This window comes from Oncorhynchus masou, chromosome 6, assembly GCF_036934945.1.
Source record: "Oncorhynchus masou masou isolate Uvic2021 chromosome 6, UVic_Omas_1.1, whole genome shotgun sequence".
Taxonomy (NCBI): domain Eukaryota; kingdom Metazoa; phylum Chordata; class Actinopteri; order Salmoniformes; family Salmonidae; genus Oncorhynchus; species Oncorhynchus masou.
The window spans coordinates 60,058,116-60,082,855 of NC_088217.1; the positions used below are offsets into that span (position 1 = coordinate 60,058,116).

The window sequence follows — 24,740 nt, forward strand, 5'->3', positions numbered from 1 at the left end:
GTAAATTGTACTTTTTAGGATGATATCAACATTCTGAATTCAACATGTGGTTATTAGCTAGCCAAGGTATTAGCAGGCTATTGTATGTGTGAACGATGGCTAGCTCCTCGAATGATCCCAGTCCCTCCTATTGTTAATCTGTTGTAGAAAGAGGCGACGATTCGTGGAACATATGTGCTCTACAAATGTTTTATTTCCTTTTGGATGCAGGTATGTGGTTTTATCTATGTAAAATATGTTATGTATAATAAGGAGAGGCTGTACCAATTTTTGTATTCAAAAATCAGTTTGATGAATCATGAGAGAAAGAGGCAACGATTCACATATGTGCTCTACAAATGTTTTTATTTCCTTTTGGATGCAGATGCAGGATGCAGAGAGTGAATTTTGCATAATTAAAACTACCTGATCTCCAAATTCCATGTCTATAGTCTCAATCAACTACACACACCACAGAGTTATAGAGGTGCAGTATAGCACCGATTAAATAAGCATTTCACGGCAAGTTTGTTGTATTCGGCACATGTGACAAATACAATTTGATTTGATTTGTGGCCATACTACCCTGAACTTGGATGGGAGAATGCCTGGGAATACCAAAATTAATCAAATCAAATTGTATTGGTTGCATACACATATTTAACAGATGTTATTGTGGGTCTAGTGAAAAGCTTGTGTTCCTAGCTCCAACAGTGCAGTAATATCTAACAATGCACAGAAATCCAAAAAGTAAATGAATGGAATTAAGAAATATAGAAATATTAGGACAATCAATGTCGAAGTCCGGAGTATAATATATATATTGCACACTCTTGTCATTGTAAAGACTGTCCTGTGAGGATCCAGATGGGTTAGATCAGACCCTCTCTCACCCACAGAGGGGGTTGGGTTTGACAGTTCAAACCTTTCAGCTATCTCCCTCTCCAAATTCACACAGGAATGTGCCTTTGTTTCACAGACGTTCTCCTGCTGAAACTCTAACACGTTCTAAAGCGAATACTGTAACAATGTTTCTAACGTAGTACGTGAGTAATGGTTAGAGCCGATCTAAAGAATAAAAATGTCATTTCGGTTGTTATTTTGTTATGTCATTAAAAATGTTATAAAGGAAATACTGTAACTTGTAAAATATATATACTACATGTACGACATCTCCATTCTCTACGTTGTGTATGAAATATGAAAAATGATGAAAGTGTTTTTGTTTAGAGAGGCATGTGATTTTAGATTCTATAAGATACATTTGTTTCTATAACTTTGTACAAGTGAGAAGTCACTGCCCCCTGAGTGAGATAAGAGAGCGTGTCAGCCTCACGAACCACCCCTTTTGAATGAGCTATAGAAAACTGTGTGTTAAGAATTAACATATCAGACCAGGAAGGCGTGTAGCTACAGGTCATGTGCAAAGTGATTTGAATTCTGAAATCTCAACACGAGGTAGAGACGAGAAGCTCACCTCCCGGACAATCACTGGTACGGCTGATTAGCTGTCCTTAGCAAAGTATCTAGAAAAGTGAATTGAAGTGGGACCATTCTACTACCCCGTTCTCCAGCCCCTGTCTTTTCTTCACGCAAATGATAGGGATTTTATTATTTTACCTTTATAGGCAAGTCAATTAAGAACAAATTCTTATTTTCAATGACGGCCTAGGAACAGTGGGTTTACTGCCTTGTACCGGGGCAGAACGACAGATTTTTACCTTGGGGATTCGATCTTGCAACATTTAGATTACTAGTCCAACGCTCTAACCACCAGGTTAACCACGCTCTAACCAACTGCCACCGATTTGGACCACGTCTTGAAGAAACAGTATATCCTTTGCGTCGGATTAATTAAAGAAAAAATCTTCAAGTTCGAAGTGAGTAATCGCTGTTCTAATATCTAGAAGCTCTTTTCGGGCATAAGAGACCGTAGCAACAACATTATGTACAAAATAAGTTACAAACAGTGGCGATTTTAGCATGTAAATAAATCTTGGTGGAGCAAACAAAATAGAAAACATGCCAGCAAAGCCAATACACAACACTAAGCAATTCATGAATTGCACTATAATGTTGACAAATGGTGCCCACAAACTGTACATACATAAAGCCTATAAAAATCTATCCAAACAGCAAAGTCCCAGCAGCAGTACCAACACCTTACCACTGCTACATCTGGCTATCAGTGGTTCCTTCTCTGGCAGCGAAACAGTTCATTCAGCCTCATTTACTGCCTTTAAAAAAACATAGCTGATATGGCTGACTTGATTTAACATATGTGGTTTCTACTGTAAATTGAAATGTACAAACTATAGCATAAGGGGACGACAAGCGGATCATACAAGTATATACGTTTAGCATATCCTGGTCTTCAACGCATAGCCTACAAGACACTGATGCTAACTTTTGTAACATCTACATTTTAACAAATCTAGTAAATCCATTTAATATAGCCTACACTATCACAATAAACCAATGATTTATTTTAGACAGCTCTAAAGAAGCTGTTGTATATTTCAGAAGAACATAATAGCATACTCCGAGCGGTCCTTATGTTAGACCCTGAAATGGCTATGCCATATGGCTGTGGGCTAAAGTAGTTCATTTAGCAGACAAGATTTGCTTATACTTCTGTGGCATTATTTGTTATTATTTTATAGTATGGAGAATACCTTAAAATAGCTGAGCAGCGACGCTCCCCATCCAACCTGACAGAGCTTGAGAGGATCTGCAGAAAATAATGGTAGAAACTCCCCATATACAGGTGTGCCAAGCGTGTAGTGTAATACACAAGAAGACTCTGAGGCCATAATCGTGCCAAAGGTGCTTCACCAATGCACTGAGTAAAGGGTCTGAATACTTATGTAAATGTAATATTTCAGTTTTTTATTTTTAATACATTTGAAAATCTACACACAATACCCCATAATGACAAAGTGAAAACGTGTTTTTAGAAATGTTGTAAAATGTATTGAAAATGAAATGTATTGACTCAGGGGTGAGAATACTTTTGTAAATGAGATATGTCTGTATCTCATTTTCAATACATTTGCAAACTTTCTAAAAACCCATTTTTTCTTTGTCATTATGGGGTATTGGGGGGGGGGACAATTTAACCCATTTTAGAATAAGGCTGTAACGTTTCAAAACAATTGGTAAAAAGTCAAGAGGTCTGAATACTTTCCGAATGCACTGTATATTTACAAAAACATATATGGGGGATTAGGAATGATGCAGACAATTATGTTGATAGAATCTATCTGCAATATTAAAGCTGAAAAATAAATACAAATACATCAATAACATTTGTATTTTTATGGTTAAATTTATCTTCCCCAAACTTGAAACTCACACACCGCCTATGTATGCCAATTAGGCTCTACACTGATTGTAAAGTGGATGAGTGTTGTTTGGCCACTTTAGTTGTGATACAAACCTTATCAAAACATATAGGCCAATTGGCTAGGCTACATGAGGTGTGCGACTATGATTTGAAACAGTAGCAAATAAAGGCATGCACTGTTTCTTAACTTACTGCATGCACGTGCTAGCCTCCATTCACAAGAGAATCAGAATTTGTTGGTAACATATGTAAGATGTTTTATATTCATCATATGTTTGTAAGTTACTTCTCATCAGAATGGTATTTTTGTATAATACTGTGGCGGGGTTGCAGTTATCTGTTCTATGTCAAGACTAAGTTGCATGGGCCGCAGAGAGGGGAGAGGTCAAAGTGTCATCATGTGTAAACATATATTTGGCTCCACTGTGTGTGTGTCAGTCACACCCTACTTTTCCCATCGGGGAAAAGGAGGATGGCAGTGTCTGGAATCATTCTCATGCTCCCTTTTATCTTAACCTATAGCCTCACTCTCCTCTCCGTGAGCTTGTCCAGGATTGGTTGTATTTAGAATTGGTTGTATCTAAATGACAATTTGATATATGCCTGTTGATATGGAGGATTGGTTTAAGAAAGGAGACAAAACTGAACGATAATTTATAGCCAACTCTGTCTGGCTAGGGGATACTACTCTCTAAAGTAAAGTCTTTCTTTTTGTAAGTTCCTGGGACCTGTGGATTGTCATGTCGTCTAGGGGGGGTGGATCTTCGCTATAAAAGATCCCATTTGCCATTGTGTGGGGACTCTCAACTAGTTCAGTAGAGATACTGAACTGTTGAGAGTCACAGAAAGTGCTATAGAGCTCATATAATTAAAGATGGACTTTGATAACTAACTCTGACTTGTGTGTGTGGTTTGCTCCCATGATTTGGTAAATAGAGGAAATTTCCACGACACTAGGCAAGTCAGTTAAGAACAAATTCTTATTTACAATGACGGCCTCCCCGGCCAAACCCGGACGACGCTGGGCCAATGGTGCGCCACCCTGTGGGACCCCCAATCATGGATTCAAACCAGTTAGTGCAGGGATGCCTCTTGTACTGAGATGCAGTGTCTTAGACCACTGCGCCACTCGGGAGGCCCTGGCTATATAAGGTCCCACAGTTGACAGTGCATGTCAGAACAAAAACAGTGCATTCGGAAAGTATTCAGACCCCTTGATTTGATTACATTACAGACTTATTCTAAAATGTATTCAATTACATGTTTTCCTCATCAGTCTACACACAATACCACAAAATGACAAAGGAAAAACAGGATTCTTTACATAAGTATTCAGACCCTTTGCTATGAGACTCAATTGAGCTCAGGTGCATCCTGTTTCCATTGCTCATCCTTGAGATATTTCTACAACTTGATCTTCATAAGTGTTTTGTTTCGGTAATTTCCACTGAGGAAGCTAACACTAGGGAGACTGCCTACTTTATGGAAGCAGGAGTTTTGATGCTTAAATTAGCAGCTCATGACTCTATTAGTGACTGGAGTGAAGTGTGTCAAGTGGTTGTTCCTACACCGTTCTGACAGCAGGTGCCCTCACTCGCCCATGACCAGGCGTGTTCCGGATATTTGGAGATCACGAAGACTTATAACTGAGTCCTTCAACCTTTTTTCTATCCAGGTTTGAAGTCTGATGTGGTTCAATTTTGTAAAACATGTCATGTATGTCAATTCACTGGGAAAGTGAATCAAACAGTTCCTCGTATACCTCTCTGCCCGATTCCTGCTGTGGGGGAACCATTTGAACGAGTGATAATCGATTGTGTAGGTCCGTTGCCAAAAACCAGGTCAGGTAACCAGTTCTTACTAACAATAATGTGCAGTGCTACTTGATACCTAGAGGCTATCCCTCTCCGTATTATAACAGCTAAGACTGTGGTGAAGGCACTAGTGAAGATCTTCTCTACGTTTGGACTCCCTAAAGTAATTCAAACTGATCAGGGAACCAACTTTATGTCAAAACTGTTCTTAAATGTGTTAAAGATGCTGTGTATTTCTCATCAGGTCTCCAGTCCGTATCATCCGGAGAGTCAACGGTCCCCCGAACACTGGTATCAAACGCTAAAGGCAATGCTACACAAGTATTACATGGCTATCAGTACCGATTGGGATAAGGGGGTACCCTTTGTCCTATTTGCTATCAAGGAAACAACACAAAAGTCCTTAGGGTTCAGCCCTGAGGACCTTGTTTTTGGCCACACCCCATGGGGTCTGCTAAACGTCTTGAAGGAGCATATCCTCTACACCCAGTAGCGCCACTAAAAATGTGTTGTATTGTGTCAGTAAGATGCGGGAGAGACTGAAGGCCGCATGTGCATCAGCTCCAAAGTCTCTCTCCTTGTTTCAAAAACGCATGAAGATACATTATGACAAAGAGCCTGTTGGCCGTTCTCGCACCAGGGGTACACATTTTAGTTTTGTTGCCAATCCCTGGCTCACCTCTGTCGGCACATTTGTCTGGGCCATATCTTGTGGATAAGAAACTATGTGACACCAATTATGTGATAAAGACCCCAGATGGTAGGCGTTCTTCCCGTGTGTGTCATTTTACTGGCAAAACCCAGTAACAGCTCCTGGAGTTCCCTGTGCATTCTCGTTCCTAAGCCTGATGGTACGTCCCGCATGTGTACAGACTATCGTCACGTAAATGCCGTTACAAAGTCTGATTATTTTCCTCTACATTGCTTAGATGACTGCATTGATAGAGTTGGCTCTGCTGCTTATGTAAGTAAGTTAGATTTGCTAAAAGGTTATTGGCAGGTGCCTCTGACCTCTCAAGCTTCTGACATCTCGGCTTTCGTTACGCCTGATAACTTCATACAATACACTGTGATGCCCTTTGGAATGTGTAATGCACCTGCTACTTTTCAGCGCCTAGTTAATTTTGTGACAGTATTTTCATTTTTGGAAATATAACGTTCTCTTAGTAAACAGGATATTTTGTCAGGACAAGATGCTAGAATATGCATAAAATTGACACCTTAGGATAGAGAACACTCTAAAGTTTCCAAAACTGTAAAAATATTGTCTGTGAGTATAACAGAACTGATATTGCAGGCAAAAGTCTGAGAAAAATCCAAGCCGGAAGTGCCTCATGTTTTGAAAGCGCTACGTTCCAATGCGTCCCTATTGAGCAGTGAATGGGCTATCAACCAGATTACAGTTTATCCGTATTCCCCAAGGTGTCTACAGTATTGTGACGTAGTTTTACGCATTTATGTTGAATACCCATAAGCGGCTACATTGCGCAAGTGGTCACCTGATGGGCTCAGAGTGATTCTCGCGTAAAATACAGAGGTAGCCATTATTCCAATCGGTCCTACTGAAAAACCAATTGTCCCGGTGGATATATTATCGAATAGATATTTGAAAAACACCTTGAGGATTGATTATTAACAACGTTTGCCATGTTTCTGTCGATATTATGGAGCTAATTTGGAATATTTTTAATTTCTGTCGATATTATGGAGGTAATTTTGAATATTGTTCGGCGTTTTTGTGACTGCAATTTCCGGGCGATTTCTCAGCCAAACGTGAAGAACAAACGGAGCTTGTTCTCCAGCCCTCCAACCTCTAACTTCATATTATGTCTCCAGAGAAACCTGGATTCAAATAAATACTTTTTTAGATTTGCTCTAGAATAAATACTTTTTGGGGGGAATACTCGCATACACAGCTTTCTGAGCATAGCTGAGTTCTGTATTGCAGTTTTATCAAGTATTTATACCCTTGGCAGATTTTAAAATGCACGAAAATAGGGTAATTTTGGTTTTGTACATAGCCAGATTATACGTGATATAGAAAAGTACAATCTTAGGCGAGTACATGGAGAGCTATATCTCTGCTGGTGATTTGTCTTTCTGTTCATAATTACTAGTACAGGTCCCCCTCCACCCTCTGGTAACTTGTTAGTATGTCTCCAGAGAAACCTAGATTCAAATAAAGGTCCTATTTAGGTAGAATTAGGTGTTTTTGGCTGGGATCCAAATTACCTCAAAGAACTTGATTTATTTTAAAGTCCATTTTGATACAGAAAAACTAAACAATGATTAAAATGTATTGAGAACAAGTTGATTGACAAAGTCATGACACATTTGAATAATTTAATTAACCACCCCTGGGCTATGATCAGAAATATGTCTCTAGGGTCAAAATTACCCCAGTCAGTAGAATGAGGGGTTATTCAAAATACGTTGGATAGCCAAGTCTCAATAGTTTTTTATTTTCTTTTTTCCCCCCATCAATCTGTTACAACATTAACATCTTTGAACTCTAGGGGCAGTATTTCATTTTTGGATAAAAAAAACGTTCCCGTTTTAAACAAGATATTTTGTCACGAAAAGATGCTCATCTATGCATATAATTGATAGCTTTGGAAAGAAAACACTCTGACGTTTCCAGAACTGCAAAGATATTCTCTGTGCGTGCCCTAGAATGTGAGCTACAGGCAAAACCAAGATGAAACGGCATCCAGGAAATCAGCAGGATTTTTGAGGCTCCGTTTTCCATTGTCTCCTTATATGGCTGTGAATGCGAGAGGAATGAGCCTGCCCTTTCTGTCGTTTCCCCAAGGTGTCTGCAGCATTGTGACATATTTGTAGGCATATCATTGGAAGATTGACCATAAGAGACCACATTTACCAGGTGTCCACCCGGTGTCCTGCGCCGAAATTGGTGCGCAAACCTCAGCTGCAAGTATTTTTCCATGGAATTCAGAGAAGAAAACATGCTAAACTTGTCAATAAAGGGAATGAAACTGGTCAATATTAGTGCCAAATACAATTAACTACTGTAAACACCCTAGATTTTGAACCTAAAAAATAATACTAAACAAATATACCATGACAGACTGATCAGGAGAAGGAAATGGAGGTGAATTGGACCCACACTCAAAAACACAATTAACGTAACAAGACAGGCAAAGGACTTACAACTCTTAACGAAATAGAAAGCAGGGAAGGCCAAAATACAACTGGAGATGTCCACTCTAAGAACTCAATGAAGTAAAAGCCCTTGCCCAGAGAAGAGTGTGGTGAAGAGCTATGGCGAACGCCCTAAACTCCAAAATAAACCATAAGGGACTAAGTCAAGTAAGGGAATACCCCCCTGAAATGGACAAAAATGAATGGGAAAACATTGGCATAGTACAAACCATGTACACGATGGACAATACCACCTAAATTGGCGTTGATTCATGCAAAATGTTTTGCAAATGCCATATTGCAATTGCCAGTTGTAACACTTCAAAAATCCAACAGGTGGCGTGTGCACTCCACCGTGGTTTTTCATATAGGAAATGGACCCCAAGTCAACATCCAAAAGCCAAATTTTGAAAAAATGAATTTTTTGTCAAAAACTTATCACCCCTTAAAAAAGTGCTTTCTGGACCGTTTTTCGAAATTCTTTCGCTTTTTTTGTCAATTACACATGTGTAAGAACTGTATGAATATACTTTTGTCGAATTTTATTATCATATTTTTTTTTTAATTACTTGCGCATAAGGCACATGTTTTGTCCATTTGCAATATGATTTTATAGGAAGTCAAAAGTCAAAAGTCAAAAATTGCAAAATTTCATAAAAAACTTCACACACCCCTAAAAAAGTGCTTTCTGGACCGTTTTTCGAGAAAAAAAAAAGAATTTTGTGTCAATTACACACGTATAAGAACTGTATCAACATACTTTAGTCATATTTTATTATCATTTTTTTTTTTTTTTTTTTACTTGTGCAAAGGTTTGTGGGGGCCAAATGTCATAAGAAATTTGACATGCTCAAAAATCCTGCAGAAATGCAAAATTGGCTGGCATGATGAACTCGGGATGGCCGGGCAGTGATTGTTGTTCCTTTCCATCACTCGTGGTGTTGATTTCATCATGTCCATTTGTTTATGTTTTCTCACTTTTGCAAAGTCACTGTGCATTTGCAATATGGTTCAATGGGCATTCACCATAACGAATTTGTCATGCTATAAAAATCGTGCAGGAGGTAAGTCTCTTGTGGAGAGCCAGACTCTCTGGCCGGGGCGCAGGGTAGGCCCGGGACGGCGACGTCTGTTGGCTTGTTGTTGGTACCTCTGTGAGGAACGCATAAGATTAAGACGGGTCTTCCTCCACATAAGCCGACAGCGTCTGACGAACTTCAAGGCTGAAGGCACTCTGACTTCTGCCTCCTGGTCCGGGAACAATGGAGGAGCATAGCCAAACTGACACTCGTGCGGGGACATACCAGTGGAGGAGGAGCGCAAGGTGTTGTGTGCGTATTCGGCCCAAACAATAAAGGATGACCATGTGGACGGGTTGTCACGAGTCATACATCGGAGGGTGGTTTCCAGCTCTTGATTCATCCTCTCTGTTTGGCCGTTGGACTCCGGATGGTACCCTGAAGATAGACTGGCAGAAGCCCCCATGAGTTGGCAGAAGGCCTTCCAAAACCTTGAGGCGAACTGGGGACCTCTGTCAGAAACCATATCTTGAGGAATGCCGAAGACTCGGAACACACGATTAATTACCAACTCAGCCGTTTCCTTGGCAGAAGGTAACTTAGTCAGAGGGACGAACCTGGCTGCCTTTGAAAACCTGTCGATTATGACTAGGATAGTAGTATTGCCATGGGATGGAGGAAGTCCAGTAATAAAGTCCAATGAGATATGGGACCAGGGTCTGTGGGGAACAGGTAAAGGGTGAAGGAGTCCTTGAGGGCGGAGGTGAGAAGATTTGCCCTGGCAGCACACGGGACAGGCATTGACGAAAGTGGCAACGTCTTCTCTTATGGTAGGCCACCAGAACTTACGCTGGATGAACTCCAAGGTGCGACCTACGCCCGGATGACAGGTGAGGCGAGAGGAGTGCCCCCACAGAAGGACCTGAGTCCTCACTGCCTTGGGGACAAACAACCGATTGGCAGGACCTCCTTTCGGGTCCGGTTCGCTAGCTTGAGCACGTCTGACGGTATCCTCAACTTGCCACGAGATCGGAGCCACAATCTTAGCAGCAGGAAGGACAGGCATGTCCGTGTCATCTCAAATGGCAGGAGCGTAGACTCGGGACAGGGCATCCGGTTTGAGATTCTTCGACCCGGGCCGATAGGTGAGGATAAACTGGAATCGATTGAAGAAAAGAGACCATCTAGCTTGTCTAGAGTTCAACCGCTTCGCCTGCTGGATATACTCCAGATTTTTGTGGTCCGTAAGCACTTGAAACGGGTGAGAAGCCCCCTCGAGCCAGTGTCTCCATTCCTTCAATGCCATCTTAACCGCTAGGAGTTCACGATCCCCCACATCGTAGTTCCTCTCAGTCGGGGTAAGCCGGTGTGAGAAGAAAGCGCACGGATGAAGCTTCTTGTCTTCACCCCTCTGAGACAGGACAGCTCCAACACCAACCTCTGATGCGTCTACCTCCACCACAAATGGTTCATCCGTAGTCGGTAGTATCAGGATGGGAGCAGAGAGAACGCGCTGCTTGAGTCCTTGGAAGGCCGTCTCAGCTTCTCTTCCCCACAAAAACCTTGCATTGCCACCCTTGGTTAAAGCTGAGAGAGGGGCTGCCACCAAGCTGAAGTTCTTGATGAACTTGCGGTAAAAGTTTGTGAAGCCCAGGAAACGCTGAACTTCCTTAACGGATTTGGGGGTGGGCCAATCCGCTACCGCCCCTACCTTCCTGGGGTCCATTTGGACTCGACCGGGTTCCACTACAAATCCCAGGAATTGTACTCGGGATGAATGGAATTCACATTTTTCCGGCTTAAAGTACAGATGGCTGTCCAGGAGGCGTTTGAGTACTTGTCTGACATGCTTAGTGTGTTCTTGAAGGGAGCTCGAAAAGATGAGGATGTCATCCAAGTAAACGAACACAAATATGTTAAGCATATCCCTAAGCACATCGTTTATGAGCGCTTGGAACACCGCTGGGGCGTTGGTCAGGCCGAAGGGCATCACCAAGTATTCATGGTGACCAGTAGGCGTGTTGAAAGCGGTCTTCCACTCGTCACCAGGTCTGATCCGCACAAGATGGTATGCGTTCCGCAGGTCAAGCTTAGTGAAAACAACTGCTTCCTGGAGCAGCTCGAAGGCTGTGGCCATAAGGGGTAGCGGGTAACGGTTACGGACGGTTATGGCATTGAGTCCCCGGTAGTCGATGCAAGGACGTAATCCACCGTCTTTCTTGGCCACAAAGAAAAACCCTGCTCCCGCCGGGGAGGTGGATGGACGCATGAGGCCTGCTTCCAGAGCGTCCTTGATGTAGGTATCCATAGCAGCTCGTTCGGGTGGAGATAGGGAAAAGATCCGACCCCTGGGGGCAAGTGCCCGGAAACAGGTCGATGGGGCAATCGTAAGGTCTATGGGGTGGTAGCATGGTGGCCCTCTGTTTGCTAAACACCAGTTTGAGGTCATGGTAACACTCGGGAACTCGGGTCAGGTCGATGGATTCTAAAGACTCGGGAGTAGAACTCGGGGAATTCTGGAAAATACAAGTAGCTTGGCACGTAGGACCCCACTGCTTGATAGTGCCCACAGACCAGTCGATGTGAGGGTTATGGCTGTGAAGCCAGGGGTATCCAAGGACGAGAGGGAACTCGGAACAGGAGATCAAATGAAAGTTCATCAATTCCTGGTGTTGTGAAACTGAAAGTCGCAAGGAGGTAGTGACATGAGTGACAAGTCCAGATCCCAAAGGGCTTCCATCCAATGTAGTGACCCTCATGGGTTCACTTAGAGGTTCAGAGGGAACGCCATTCTCCTTCGCCCAGACAACATCCATGAAGTTACCTGCGGCTCCAGAGTCTACCAAGGCTTGAAGGTGAAGCTTGTGGTTGTCCCAGGAGAGGGTGACTGGAATGAGCAGACGGGAGTTGGACAGATGGGAGGAGGTTATGTTTCCCGTTACAGTTCCCCCCGGTCTGTACGGGACAGAGCGTTTCCCTGGAGCCCGGGACACGTGGAACGGAAATGGCCCGGTTTGTCGCAATATAGACAGCGTCGCTCCCTCATCCGGCGGTCTCTCTCAGCCTGGGAGATGCGTCCAATCTGCATGGGTTCCGATGGAGCCAGCGAGGATAAAGGTGGGGACTCGGAGCTGGGACTGATAGGGGCTAGAGGTCTACGGTTGAGTTCTCTCTCTCTCAGACGCTGGTCAATGCGTGAGGCCAACTTGATCAGGGACTCGAGATTGTCCGGTGGTTCCCGAGTGGCCAGTTCATCTTGGATAGTGTCGGAAAGACCTTTCAGAAAGCACACCGTGAGCGCCTCGTTGTTCCAGCCACTTGCTGCTGCCACCGTGCGGAACTGGATGGCATAGTCCGTCACGCTGCGCCAACCTTGGTGGAGAGTCAGGAGCTGTTTGGCTGAGTCAGAACCACTGCTTGGGCCTTGAAACACTCGTTTGAATTCCTCAGCAAAGGCAGAGTAGCTGGCACAGCAGGAACTATGGGCATCCCACACAGCAGTAGCCCAGGCCAGGGATTTTTCCGACAGCAGGGTGATGATATAAGCGATCTTAGACCGGTCGGTGGGAAACGACGAGGGTTGTAGCTCAAAGGAGAGAGAACATTGGGTGAGAAACCCTTTACAAGCACTTGGATCACCTGAGAACCGTTGGGGAGGTGGAAGACGAGGTTCAGCCAGGGGGTTAACTGCCATGGGTATGTGAATCTGAGGTACTGGGACGGGAACTGTTGCCGGGGTAAGACGATCAGATATTTGCTTAATGGAAGTCAGCATCTCTGACAGAAGATGAGAATGTCTAGCCATTAAGGCCTCTTGCTGAACCAGGGCGGCTTCGTGGCGTTGGACAGTCTCCTGGTGGTGGGACAGCATGGCAAAAAGGTCCTGGGAACTGGCTGCCTCTGGGTTCATTTTTGGCTCTGTGTTTCTGTCAGGAACCGGTTACGAACCTGGGTCTCCGGAGTGAGAAACAGTCACTTAACCAACTGAGCCACGAATAGTCAGCAGGACCCAGAAGATGAGGCAGACACAGCAGTACTTAAGACGGTGTATTTAATAAAGTAAAAAGGAGAAGTCCTTCAATACAAAAATGGCAAATCCAAAAGGTGGTAGGAATAGCACAAAAAAGCCTCAAGAGATACTCAAAAACAAAAACAGAATTCCACAAGAGCATCCACCGGAATCGACAAGAATACACAGAACACTAGGGCTGGGTGCTAACATACAAACACAGAGCACAGAACTGAGGGAAACTAAGGGTTTAAATACAATCAGGGGAAAAGAGGCACAGGTGCAAATAATAATGGGGAACAAGGGAAAAAACATAAGGTCAAAAAGCACAATGGGGGCATCTAGTGACCAAAACCCGGAACAACCCTGGCCAAATCCTGACAATATAGAGTAAAGTTGTAGTCGAGGCACTGCTGTAATGTATATTAAGTAACGTTGTAGTTTTGGCACTAATGTAATGTATATAGAGTAACGTTGTAGTTGTTGCACAACTGTAATGTATATAGAGTGACATTGTAGTCGTGGCACTTCTGTAATGTATATAGAGTAAAGTTGTAGTCGTGGCACTACTGTAACATATATAGAGTAACGTTGTAGTCATGGCAATACTGTAATGTATATATAGTAAAGTCGTAGTCGAGGCACTACTGTAATGTATATAGAGTCACGTGGTAGTCGTGGCACTACTGTAATATATACTGTAACATATAGAATAATGTTGTAGTCATCGTACTACTGTAATGTACATAGAGTAGAGTTGAAGTTGTGTCACTACTGTAATGTATACAGAGCAACGTTGTAGTCGTGGCACTACTGTAATGTATATAGAGTAAAGTTTAAGTCGTGGCATTACTGTAACCTATATTGAGTAACGTTGAAATCGTGGCACTAATGTAATGTATAAAGAGTAACGTTGTCGTTGTGGCACTACTGTAATGTATATAGAGTAACATTGTAGTCGTGGCACTATTGTAATGTATATAGAGTAAAGTTGTAGTCGTGGCACTACTGTAATGTATATATAGTAAAGTTGTAGTTGTGGCACTACTGTAATGTATACGGAGTAACGTTGTAGTCGTGGCACTACTGTAATGTATACAGAGTAACATTGTAGTCGTGGCACTACTCTAATGTATATATAGTAAAGTTGTAGCCGTGGCACTACTGTAACGTATATAGAGTAAAGTTGTAGTCGAGGCACTACTTTGACCTATATTGAGTAACGTTGTAGTTGTGGCACTAATGTAATGTATATATAGTAACATTGTAGTCGTGGCACTATTCTAAATTATATAGAGTAAAGTTGTTGTCGTGGCACTACTGTAATGTATTCAGAGTAACATTGTAGTCGTGGCACTACTGTAACCTATATAGAGTAAAGTTGTAGTCGAGGCACTACTGTAACATATATTGAGTAACGTCGTAGTTGTGGCACTCATGTAATGTATATAGAGTAGTGGTACTACTGTAATGTATATAGAGTGACATTGTAGTTGTGGCACTACTGTAATGTATATAGAGTAAAGTTGTAGTCGTGGCTCTACTGTAACATATATAGAGTAACGTTGTAGTCATGGCACTACTGTAATGTATATATAGTAAAGTCGTAGTCGAGGCACTACTGTAATGTATATAGAGTCACGTGGTAGTCGTGGCACTACTGTAATATATACTGTAACGTATAGAATAATGTTGTAGTCATGGTACTACTGTAATGTACATAGAGTAGAGTTGAAGTTGTGTCACTACTGTAATGTATACAGAGCAACGTTGTAGTCGTGGCACTACTGTAATGTATATAGAGTAAAGTTTAAGTCGTGGCATTACTGTAACCTATATTGAGTAACGTTGAAATTGTGGCACTAATGTAATGTATAAAGAGTAACGTTGTCGTTGTGGCACTACTGTAATGTATATAGAGTAACATTGTAGTCATGGCACTATTGTAATGTATATAGAGTAAAGTTGTAGTCGTGGCACTACTGTAAGGTATATATAGTAAAGTTGTAGTTGTGGCACTACTGTAATGTATACAGAGTAACATTGTAGTCGTGGCACTACTCTAATGTATATATAGTAAAGTTGTAGTCGTGGCACTACTGTAACGTATATAGAGTAAAGTTGTAGTCGAGGCACTACTTTGACCTATATTGAGTAACGTTGTAGTTGTGGCACTAATGTAATGTATATATAGTAACATTGTAGTCGTGGCACTATTGTAAATTATATAGAGTAAAGTTGTTGTCGTGGCACTACTGTAATGTATTCAGAGTAACATTGTAGTCGTGGCACTACTGTAACCTATATAGAGTAAAGTTGTAGTCGAGGCACTACTGTAACGTATATTGAGTAACGTCGTAGTTGTGGCACTCATGTAATGTATATAGAGTAGTGGTACTACTGTAATGTATATAGAGTAACCTTGTAGTCATGGCACTACTGTAACGTATATAGAGTAACGTTGTAGTCGTGTCACTACTGTAATGTATACAGAGTAACGTTGTAGTCGTGACACAACTGTAATGTATATTGAGTAAAGTTGTAGTCGTAGCACTACTGTAATGTATATAGAGTAATGTTGTAGTCGAGGCACTACTGTAATGTATATAGAGTAACCTTGTAGTCGTGGTACTACTGTAATGTATATAGAATAAAGTTGTAGTCGTGACACTAATGTAACGTATATAGAGTAACGTTGTCGTCGTGGCACTACTGTAACGTATATGGAATAATGTTGTAGTCGTGGCACTACTGTAATATATATAGAGTGACGTTGTAGTCGTGGCACTACTGTAATGTATAGAGTCAGGAGGCAGCTGTTTATGGAACACTATCATCCTCAAAAAAATAAAAGGTGCTTGTCTCTTTCTTCCGTAACTTATTCCTACCCGTATTGCATATTTAACAGAGAGATGGGGCACGTTTTTTTCTTTTTACTATGACTCTCCATACACATCTACATTGATTCTGGTGTCTTCTTGCTGTGTTTTTTTCCCTCTTTAATTTACAGTGGCTAATAAGTGCTCGTAAAGGTTTTTATGAACCACCTCCCTAGAGAGAGGGCTAGTTGGTCAAGGAATATGATAACTAGTGGCTTGATGAATGCAAACAAAGCATCACCGATGTCAACTGTGTTCATTGTTGATACACATGACCTCCACTTCAAAGCACCTGGCATTCCATTGAAAAAAATTGTGAAAGCCAAAAGAGAATTCACCATTCACCACCGCTCACCTGTTTCACAACACTCTGCTTATGCATGGGCTCGACCCGAAAGGAGGTGGACATTTGCAAAAGATTTTACAACAAGATGGTAATGAGCAAGCCTCAAGAGTATGAGCAGTAGACTTAATAAATGTAGGGTAAATTTATAGTCTTTCCGATAGTGGAAAGTGATTTAAGGATTGTTGTTTAGATACATTCATCTCTGAAGATAGATCATGTACTTACATTCAGTAATCTTGCTCTGATTTGTCATCCTGAGGGTCCGAGAGATAAAATGTAGCATAGTTTTGTTTGATAAAATCAATTTTTATATTCAAATGTAGGAACTGGGTTCTACAGTTTGAACCCCTGCTGTCTCTGGCTCGACATCCACCCTGCCCAGCCATCTAGATGTGTGAAAGTTAGTGTATAAGCTAATGATCCATCATGTATGACAATCCTGGTAGTGTGTAAATTAAATGTTGTATTATCATATCATTTTGTATGTTCTCTATAGTTATGTACTTGAAAATGTATCAATTGACCAATTCGGCACATTTGGGCAGACTTGCAAAATATTGTCCGGTATTGCAATGCTTCACTGGATCAATCTGAAACTTTGCACACACACTGTTGCCATCTAGTGGTCAACATCTAAATTGTGCCGAAACTGTAATATTATTTTATGGCCTTTCTCTTGCATTTCAAAAATGATGAAACAAAAACAAAATAGAAAACGCATGTTTTATTGTTTGTATTATATTTTACCAGATTTAATGTGTTATATTCTCCTACATTAATTTCACATTTCCAGAAAATGGAAAGTGTTTCCTTTCAAATGGTATCAAGCATATACATATCCTTGCTGCAGGTTCTGAGTTACAGGCAGTTAGATTTGGGTTTGTCATTTTAGGCAAATTAAAAAAAAGTGTCTGATCCTTTAGAGGATTTATTAATGCTTATTTTTTAAGGCTGAGTTGCAGATGCAGGTTTCTAGTTGGGAGTTGGTACACATCTTGTGGCTAACAGCACTAGCCTGAGCTGAATACCAAGTCCCTGTGGTGCAGCTGGTGGAACCACTGTAGAAGACACAGACAGCCCCAGAGTCCTAACACGCTCACATCACCAGTATAAACTGTGGTCTGATATGTCATGCGACTTTCCAGGAACTAACACTAAAGATAAGCATTGAAGCAAAATGTGTTACTTTTGTTCTTCTGAAATTACATGATAATTATGCCACTTAAGAACTGAACAAAAACAAGTAAAAGACAGAATAAAAGGAAACTCCTTCTCCATCCCCCCAAAACACTATGACTCAGAATATCTCATTAGTAAATAAATAAATAAACACGCAGACACGTTCACATAGCAAGAGACAATAATTTGGGCCTGACCCGAAAGGAAACGTACGTGACCGAAGAATTTGTAACAGGATCTTTGATAGGCTTGAAGGTACTTATCTTCAGATACAGTCAGAACAGCCCAATAAGTAAGTGTTAAAGAGGGGGCAAGGAGAGAATAGCACATTTAATTTTGACTCACTTAAACTACCTTTGGTGACAGGCCAAAGCATTGACATCATTACTGAGTGTGAGAGTCTGGGTTGTCTTGGACGCAGTCTGTCTGTCTGCCACGGGACAATGGGGTAAGGCACTCTGGTTTTTACAGGGAGTGCTCCTTCTGATGGATGCGCTTCCCGTTTTGTGCCGAGTACAGGGGAATCAAATCTGATTGACACCCACTGTCATACGAAAAACAACTCCTGCCCTCCACTTTGGGTGAACTGTGGTTAATTTGAGGCTGCATGGCCGACGTGAGCCTTTTTACCTGTCAAGGGGAAGGCTGAATTTGGAGGCCATTTTATCAAAGTGCCACCTGCTTTGTTCCATTTCTCTCCCATCTTTCTGTGTCACTGTTCAGGTTCAGCTCTTTACTTTGTGCCACTTTGAAAGCACCTGAATACTGCTGCGTAAACGTATAGTTTCTCTCTGTACCTCACCATGTTCAAAATTCTAGATGTTGGGCAAAAGCACACGGAAAATGTTCTTAATTTGCTCCCGTCTGGTTGATACTACAGGAAATGGAGAAGGTGTGTTGTGTCTTAATTGTCAAGCCTTAACATCATATCCTGGGGGGAACAAATCCTGACGCAAATATGACCAGTCTGTCAATATGGCCGCCCTCCTAGCCACTACTGTGTAGGACAAGCAGTCTGTACTCAAGAAAGAAGCCTGGGGGACTTGAGAGGCCAGAGCGGGGGTTGTTTCGAGCGCAATTGGCAGTGCCAGGAGAGTTGGCGACTGTAGTTGGCACCCGCCCTGGCTGAGGAATCAGCAGACAGCTCGTCTGTATTGGGAGGAAAAGCCTCCCTCGACCCTCTTTTCTCTCACCATCTCTCTCTCTCCCTCCCTATTTCTCTTTCCAGACTTAAACTCTCCACCCTTAGGCAATGTATTTTCTTGTCTTTTATGTCGGGGGACTTGGGTGGCATCGCATAGCTTCGGAAAAGCCTGCTCGGGCTCGTTTGATGTGCATGCTTTCTAATTGGCACAATGAAAGAATGAAAGAATGGCATCTTAGGGATGCCACCCGTGAAAGGAGACTTGATGAGCAAACTAGGGATCCAAGCAGTGATGCCATCATGAACAACTCAAATCACATGGTTATATCATGCTGTAGTAGCGGGTAAGGGAATATGCACAGTACCGACAGTACGTACACTATGTAGTCTACAGAAAGATGGAGAGTATAAGTGAGTAGCTGCGGTTTACAATGAGCATTTATAAATGTGACAATAGCTAAATGGAAAAACCATTAGATTAAATAAAATGATGGGCTGGCATACTTTAAAGCCACAGAGAAACAGTTCAGCCGCACATGATTTTACATTTCTGGTATCTAACATGAATGTAATGGGGGACAATTTAAGTGAAAAGAGAAACAGATTAAGGAACGAGAGACGTGAAATAAATGCCTTATTCTTGATGGCAGGTCTAAACTACCAAGCTAAATCCATATTTTATGCAATAACTTTATCAAAAAGACTCACTGAGCCTAAAACTCACATATTGAATTGACTGAGATTCAATGAAATCATGAAGTCAATGTGATCACCGCTCAGGCACACTGAACCACATCATGGGAAAACTTGAGCGTTGGGAAGGCGCTGCTTATACCGCCAGCCGGTGCCAACGCCAAACAAAGTTACAGAGGTGGAAAATGATGGAACACCCTCTGATTTTAAGCAATTTCGAAAAATATATTTTATAGTCTAACCTTTTACGAATAAGAAGAGCTGGAGTGCCATACATTTGCATACTGTTTGCGATTTGGCAAACAAAGAAGAACAGGCAAATGCTAATGTACATCCTGTCACGTCTGCTCCCGCTCTACCTCCTCCTGGCGCTTGAGGGGGCCAGGCTGCCCTGCATCACGTACTCCTGCCGTCTATTACGCACACCTGCGTTCCCTCGTCACGCACATCAGCGATATTGGACTCACCTAGACTCAATCATCACCTGTTTATTACCTCCCCTATATTTGTCAGTTCCCCAGCTCTGTTCCCTGCTCTATTCCCCGCTGCTGCATTGATTGTTTTTGTCTGTGTTTACTAGTTTGCTGGTGCTGTTCCGGTCTCGTTCCATGTCCGTTCTTTATTAAATGTTTGACTCCCCGTACCTGCTTCGTCTCTCCAGCATGTGACACATCCCTTTTGCAATTTTACTGTACATTCAATTGGCTGATAGGTATGTATTACTAGATCATAAATCAACTTAGTTGTACTTCAAACCAGAAATAGGGGGAGCATGCACCCCGTAGTAAATTACACCTTCAAAAACTGAACTTGATATGATTCAAGATAGCGTGGGAAAAATGTGGTCTTTCATTATTCACTAAAAGGCTGAACAAAGACATTCCATTGAAAAAGATTAGGGTTGTCACAATACCATTATCATGATACTACAATACTAAATGTGTTATGGCAAAGAGGGATAACACAAAGCAGACTAAACTCTTTAGTCTTTTAAAAACCTGCTTTATGTAAATGTGACAGTAAGGCTGTTTGTTCACAAAATGACTGTTTTTCTCTCAAAATTAAGTCTGCTTCATGTTTTGTTTTCTTGTCATGATACTCCTGAGTATGGTGATACTGGTAGCATGACAACCGTAATCTGTATCACAACATACAACAGCGATGGACATTGAACAGTGATGGATCTTAATTAAAAGGAGGTATGACAGCTCACCCCATTGGCTTTGCTCAGGGCTTGGAAGTAAATGCTGTAGCTCTTGGACGAAGAGAGGGGGGGGTTCCAGTAGCCGTTGTAGGTCTTGTTGTCGCCTACGGTGAAGGGCTGAACCACAGTCAGGTAGGTGGGCGGGAGCTCCGCCGCAAAGTAGTGAGGCGAATCCAAGATGGAGGCATTCTTGAAGCTGACGGGGACGGGGAAGCACTCCTGCGCGTCGGCTGCCCGCCGCACCTTCTGCTTGCGTTCCTCTTTCACCACCAGCTGGTAGACACTGAGGAGGAACATAGGGCAAAGGCCAAGGGTCATCATCAGAGGTCTGACCAGTGCCTTTAGAAAGTATTCACGCTGCTTGACTTTTTCCACATTTTGTTGTGTTACAAGGTGGGATTAACATTTATTTAATTGTCATTTTTTGACAACGATCTACACAAAATTCTATGTAATGTGAAATTGGAAGCAAAATTCTAACATTTGAAAAAATGTAAGAAAAAGAAAAAGGAAACAGTAATATATCTTGGTCAAAACATGTTAGAATCACCTTGGCAGTGATTACAGCTGTGATACTTTTTGGGGAAGTCTGTAAGAGCTTTGCACACCTGAATTGTACAATATTTGCACATTATTCACATTATTCAGCCATTTTTAAGTCATGTCGTGGATTTTCAAGACATTTCTTTTTTTTTTTACAAAACTGTAGCTAAGCCACTCAGGAACATTCAATGTCGTCTTGGTATGCAACTCCAGTGTATATTTGGCATTGTGTTTCAGGTTATTGTCCTGCTGAAAGGGGAATTTCTCTCCCAGTGTCTGTTGGAAAGCAAACTGAACCAGGTTTCCTTCTGGGATTTTGCCTATGGTCTATTCCATTTCTTTTTATCCTAAAAAAACTAGTCCTTGCCGATGATGAGCATAGCAATATGATGAAGTCACAAAAATGCTTGACAATTTGAAGAGTGGTATTCAGTGATATGTGGTGTTGGATTTGCCCCAAATATAACACTTTTTATTCAGGACATAAAGTTAATTTCTTTGCCACATTTTTCCAGTTTTAATTTAGCGCCTTATTTCAAACATGATGCATTTTTTTGAATATTTGTATTCTGTACAGGTTTCATTATTTTCAGTGTGTTATTTAGGTTTGTATTGTGGAGTAACCACAATGGTGTTGATCCATTGTCTCCTATCACAGCCATTAAACTCTAAAACTGTTTTAAAGTGAAAACACTGAGCAGTTTCCTTCCTCTCTGGTAACTGAGTTAGGAAGGACGCATGTAACTTTGTAGTGATTGGGTGTATTGATACACCATCCAAAGTGTAATTAATAACTTCACCATAGCCTCATAGTGAAAACCCTGAGCGGTTTCCTTCCTCTCTGGCAACCGAGTTAGGAAGGACGCTTGTAGCATTGTAGTGACTGGGTGTATTGATTCACAAACCAAAGTCTAATTAATAACTTCACCATGCTCAAACGGCTATTCAATGTCTGCTTTAAAAATTTTCACCCATCTTTGCGAGGCATTGGAAAACCTCCCTGTTTTTTGTTGTTGAATCTGTGATTGAAATTCACTGCTAGATTGAGGGACTTTAGAGCTAATTGTATGTGTGGGGTACAGAGATGAGTCATTAAAAATATCTTCTTAAACACTATTATTGCACACAGTGCACCATTCATCTTGTCATGGCGTGCAATAACAAAAGGCTTGAATACTTATTGACTCAAGACATTTAATCTTTTCATTTGAATTAATTTGTAAAAATTACAAAAAACATAATTCCAAATTGACATTGAAGGATATTGTATGTGTGTGACACAAAATCTCAATTTAATACATTTTAAATTCAGGCTGTAACACAACAAAATGTGGAAAAAGTCAAGGGTGGTGGATACTTTCTGAAGGCACTGTATGAAGCGTCTCAGAGTAGTAGTGCTGATCTAGGATCAGTTTGGTCTTTTAGAACACAATGAGTAAGATAACATGGTAATGGGGTACCTGATTCTGTGTTAGCACTCCTACCCTAAGACAATTGATACATACGGCCCTTAACTTGACCCAAGGTTCCATAAGAAATTAGTTAAATATTGATTTAAAAATTAATTAATAAAAACAATTGAATTTAATAAGGAACTACCTAATGTCTGAATATATACATTTTGTTTTACATTCAGAATGGGTTTGTTGTCTGTGTCGGGTCAGTTTAAAACTATATACAAAGTTTATCTGAGCAGAGAGTCTTACTGCTGCTCTCTCTTAAGCTCCAATCAACTATTCATACCACTCCAAATTTACCACATTTCAAACTTTCAATTTGCTTTGCGATTAGTACGTTCATATCTCCAGTGTGAATTACATCACCTGCTGAAGATGTGGACTTTTAACCAAAAAATATATAATGTTTGGTGACCTTTTGGACAATAAAGGTAACTCCGTGGAAAAGGATATGTTATTTATTTTAAATTTAGAATAGAAACCAACATATATATACAGACTTGTCTGGGGGGAGCACTTCTATTGGGCAGTCATTTCTGTGAGGGACCAGTAGAGGGAAATCTACCCCTAATTAGAAGTGAGGAGCCAGAGGGAGTGGTCTTTAAACTGGCCTTTTTTGAAAGGCCCTGTCAATGGAGAGGAAGATAATGAGTGGAGGGTTTGTTTCTGCTCTGGGGTTCATGAATGGATAAGGACTTCTTTTGAGCCCTGGGGCGCTATAGTGGTTGTCCGCAATTATGTCCATCTATGCCAAGAACACACTTCACAATTATATGCAATTAGGGAAATGTATGTTTCAGTGAAGGACTAGGGCAAATTATCCTAGCCTCTAATTTGGCATCTTTCATATGGGATAATTGCTGATGACCAAAGGAGCGTGGACGTTTCTCTGACAGAAAATATAAATTTCAAACTAATGGCTTTCAGAGACCAAACAAGTGCATTGGAAAAAAGGCTTAGTTGCATCCATATGTGCAGGATGGATGTAACAACAGCCCGGATGATCTTGTCATGAGCTTTTTTGGTAAACATTTTCATTAAAGCAAAGCTTTTATGTTCTAGAGACCATTATACTTTTAAAGCATTATCTGTACAGTATGTGAAATGTAGGCTATCGTCATTACCAAAGTAATGGCTTGTTTTCAACATAAAACAACATTTATCTGCACTAACTCTATCTTGCACTGACTCTATGCACACTCACGAGACTATATATACACTCACTCACATACTCTTATTATTATCTATCCTGATGCCTAGTCACTTTACCCAGCCTTCATGTACATATTTACCTCAAATACCTTATTATGATCTATCCTGATGCCTAGTCAATTTACCCAGCCTTTATGTACATATCTACCTCAAATACCTTATTATGATCTATCCTGATGCCTAGTCAATTTACCCAGCCTTTATGTACATATCTACCTCAAATACCTTATTATTATCTATCCTGATGCCTTGTCACTTTACCCAGCCTTTATATACATATCTATCTCAAATACCTTATTATTATCTATCCTGATGCCTAGTAACTAACCTGCCTTCATGTACATATCTGCCTCAAATACCTCATACCTCTGCACATTGATCTGGTACTGGTACCCCCTGTATATAGCTCCATTCTTGTGTATTTTATTCCTCTCCTGTTACTATTTTTCTTTTAAGTATAATTTTTTAACTCTGCATCGTTGTGAAGAGATCGTAAGCAAGTTAACACCCATTGAATTCGGTGTATGTGACAAATAAAATGTGATTTGAAACATGGCAATGAACCTTATGCACTCGGGCATATTTGAAGTGTTTTACGAAAGGATTTAGTAGTTGATGAATCAGAAAATGTAATATAGCATGTATATTATATTACAGAATACTGTAAATACCCACTTGGATTTAAATTCCTATTTAGCAATTTCACAAGTGTATTATTCCCTTCAGATATTTCAATTCTATAATTCTACACAAA

General features: G+C 41.2%; 1 protein-coding gene across 1 annotated transcript in view; it reads right to left on the reverse strand.

Annotated features, from left to right (window-relative positions):
* The window catches only part of LOC135542364 (receptor-type tyrosine-protein phosphatase T-like), a 553,030-nt gene that overhangs the window by 215,754 nt on the left and 312,536 nt on the right, over positions 1-24,740 (reverse strand). The window contains exon 12 of the mRNA XM_064969287.1: positions 20,784-21,057. Within this exon, the coding sequence (XP_064825359.1) occupies positions 20,784-21,057 (274 nt within the window). The remainder of the gene's footprint in view (positions 1-20,783; positions 21,058-24,740) is intronic.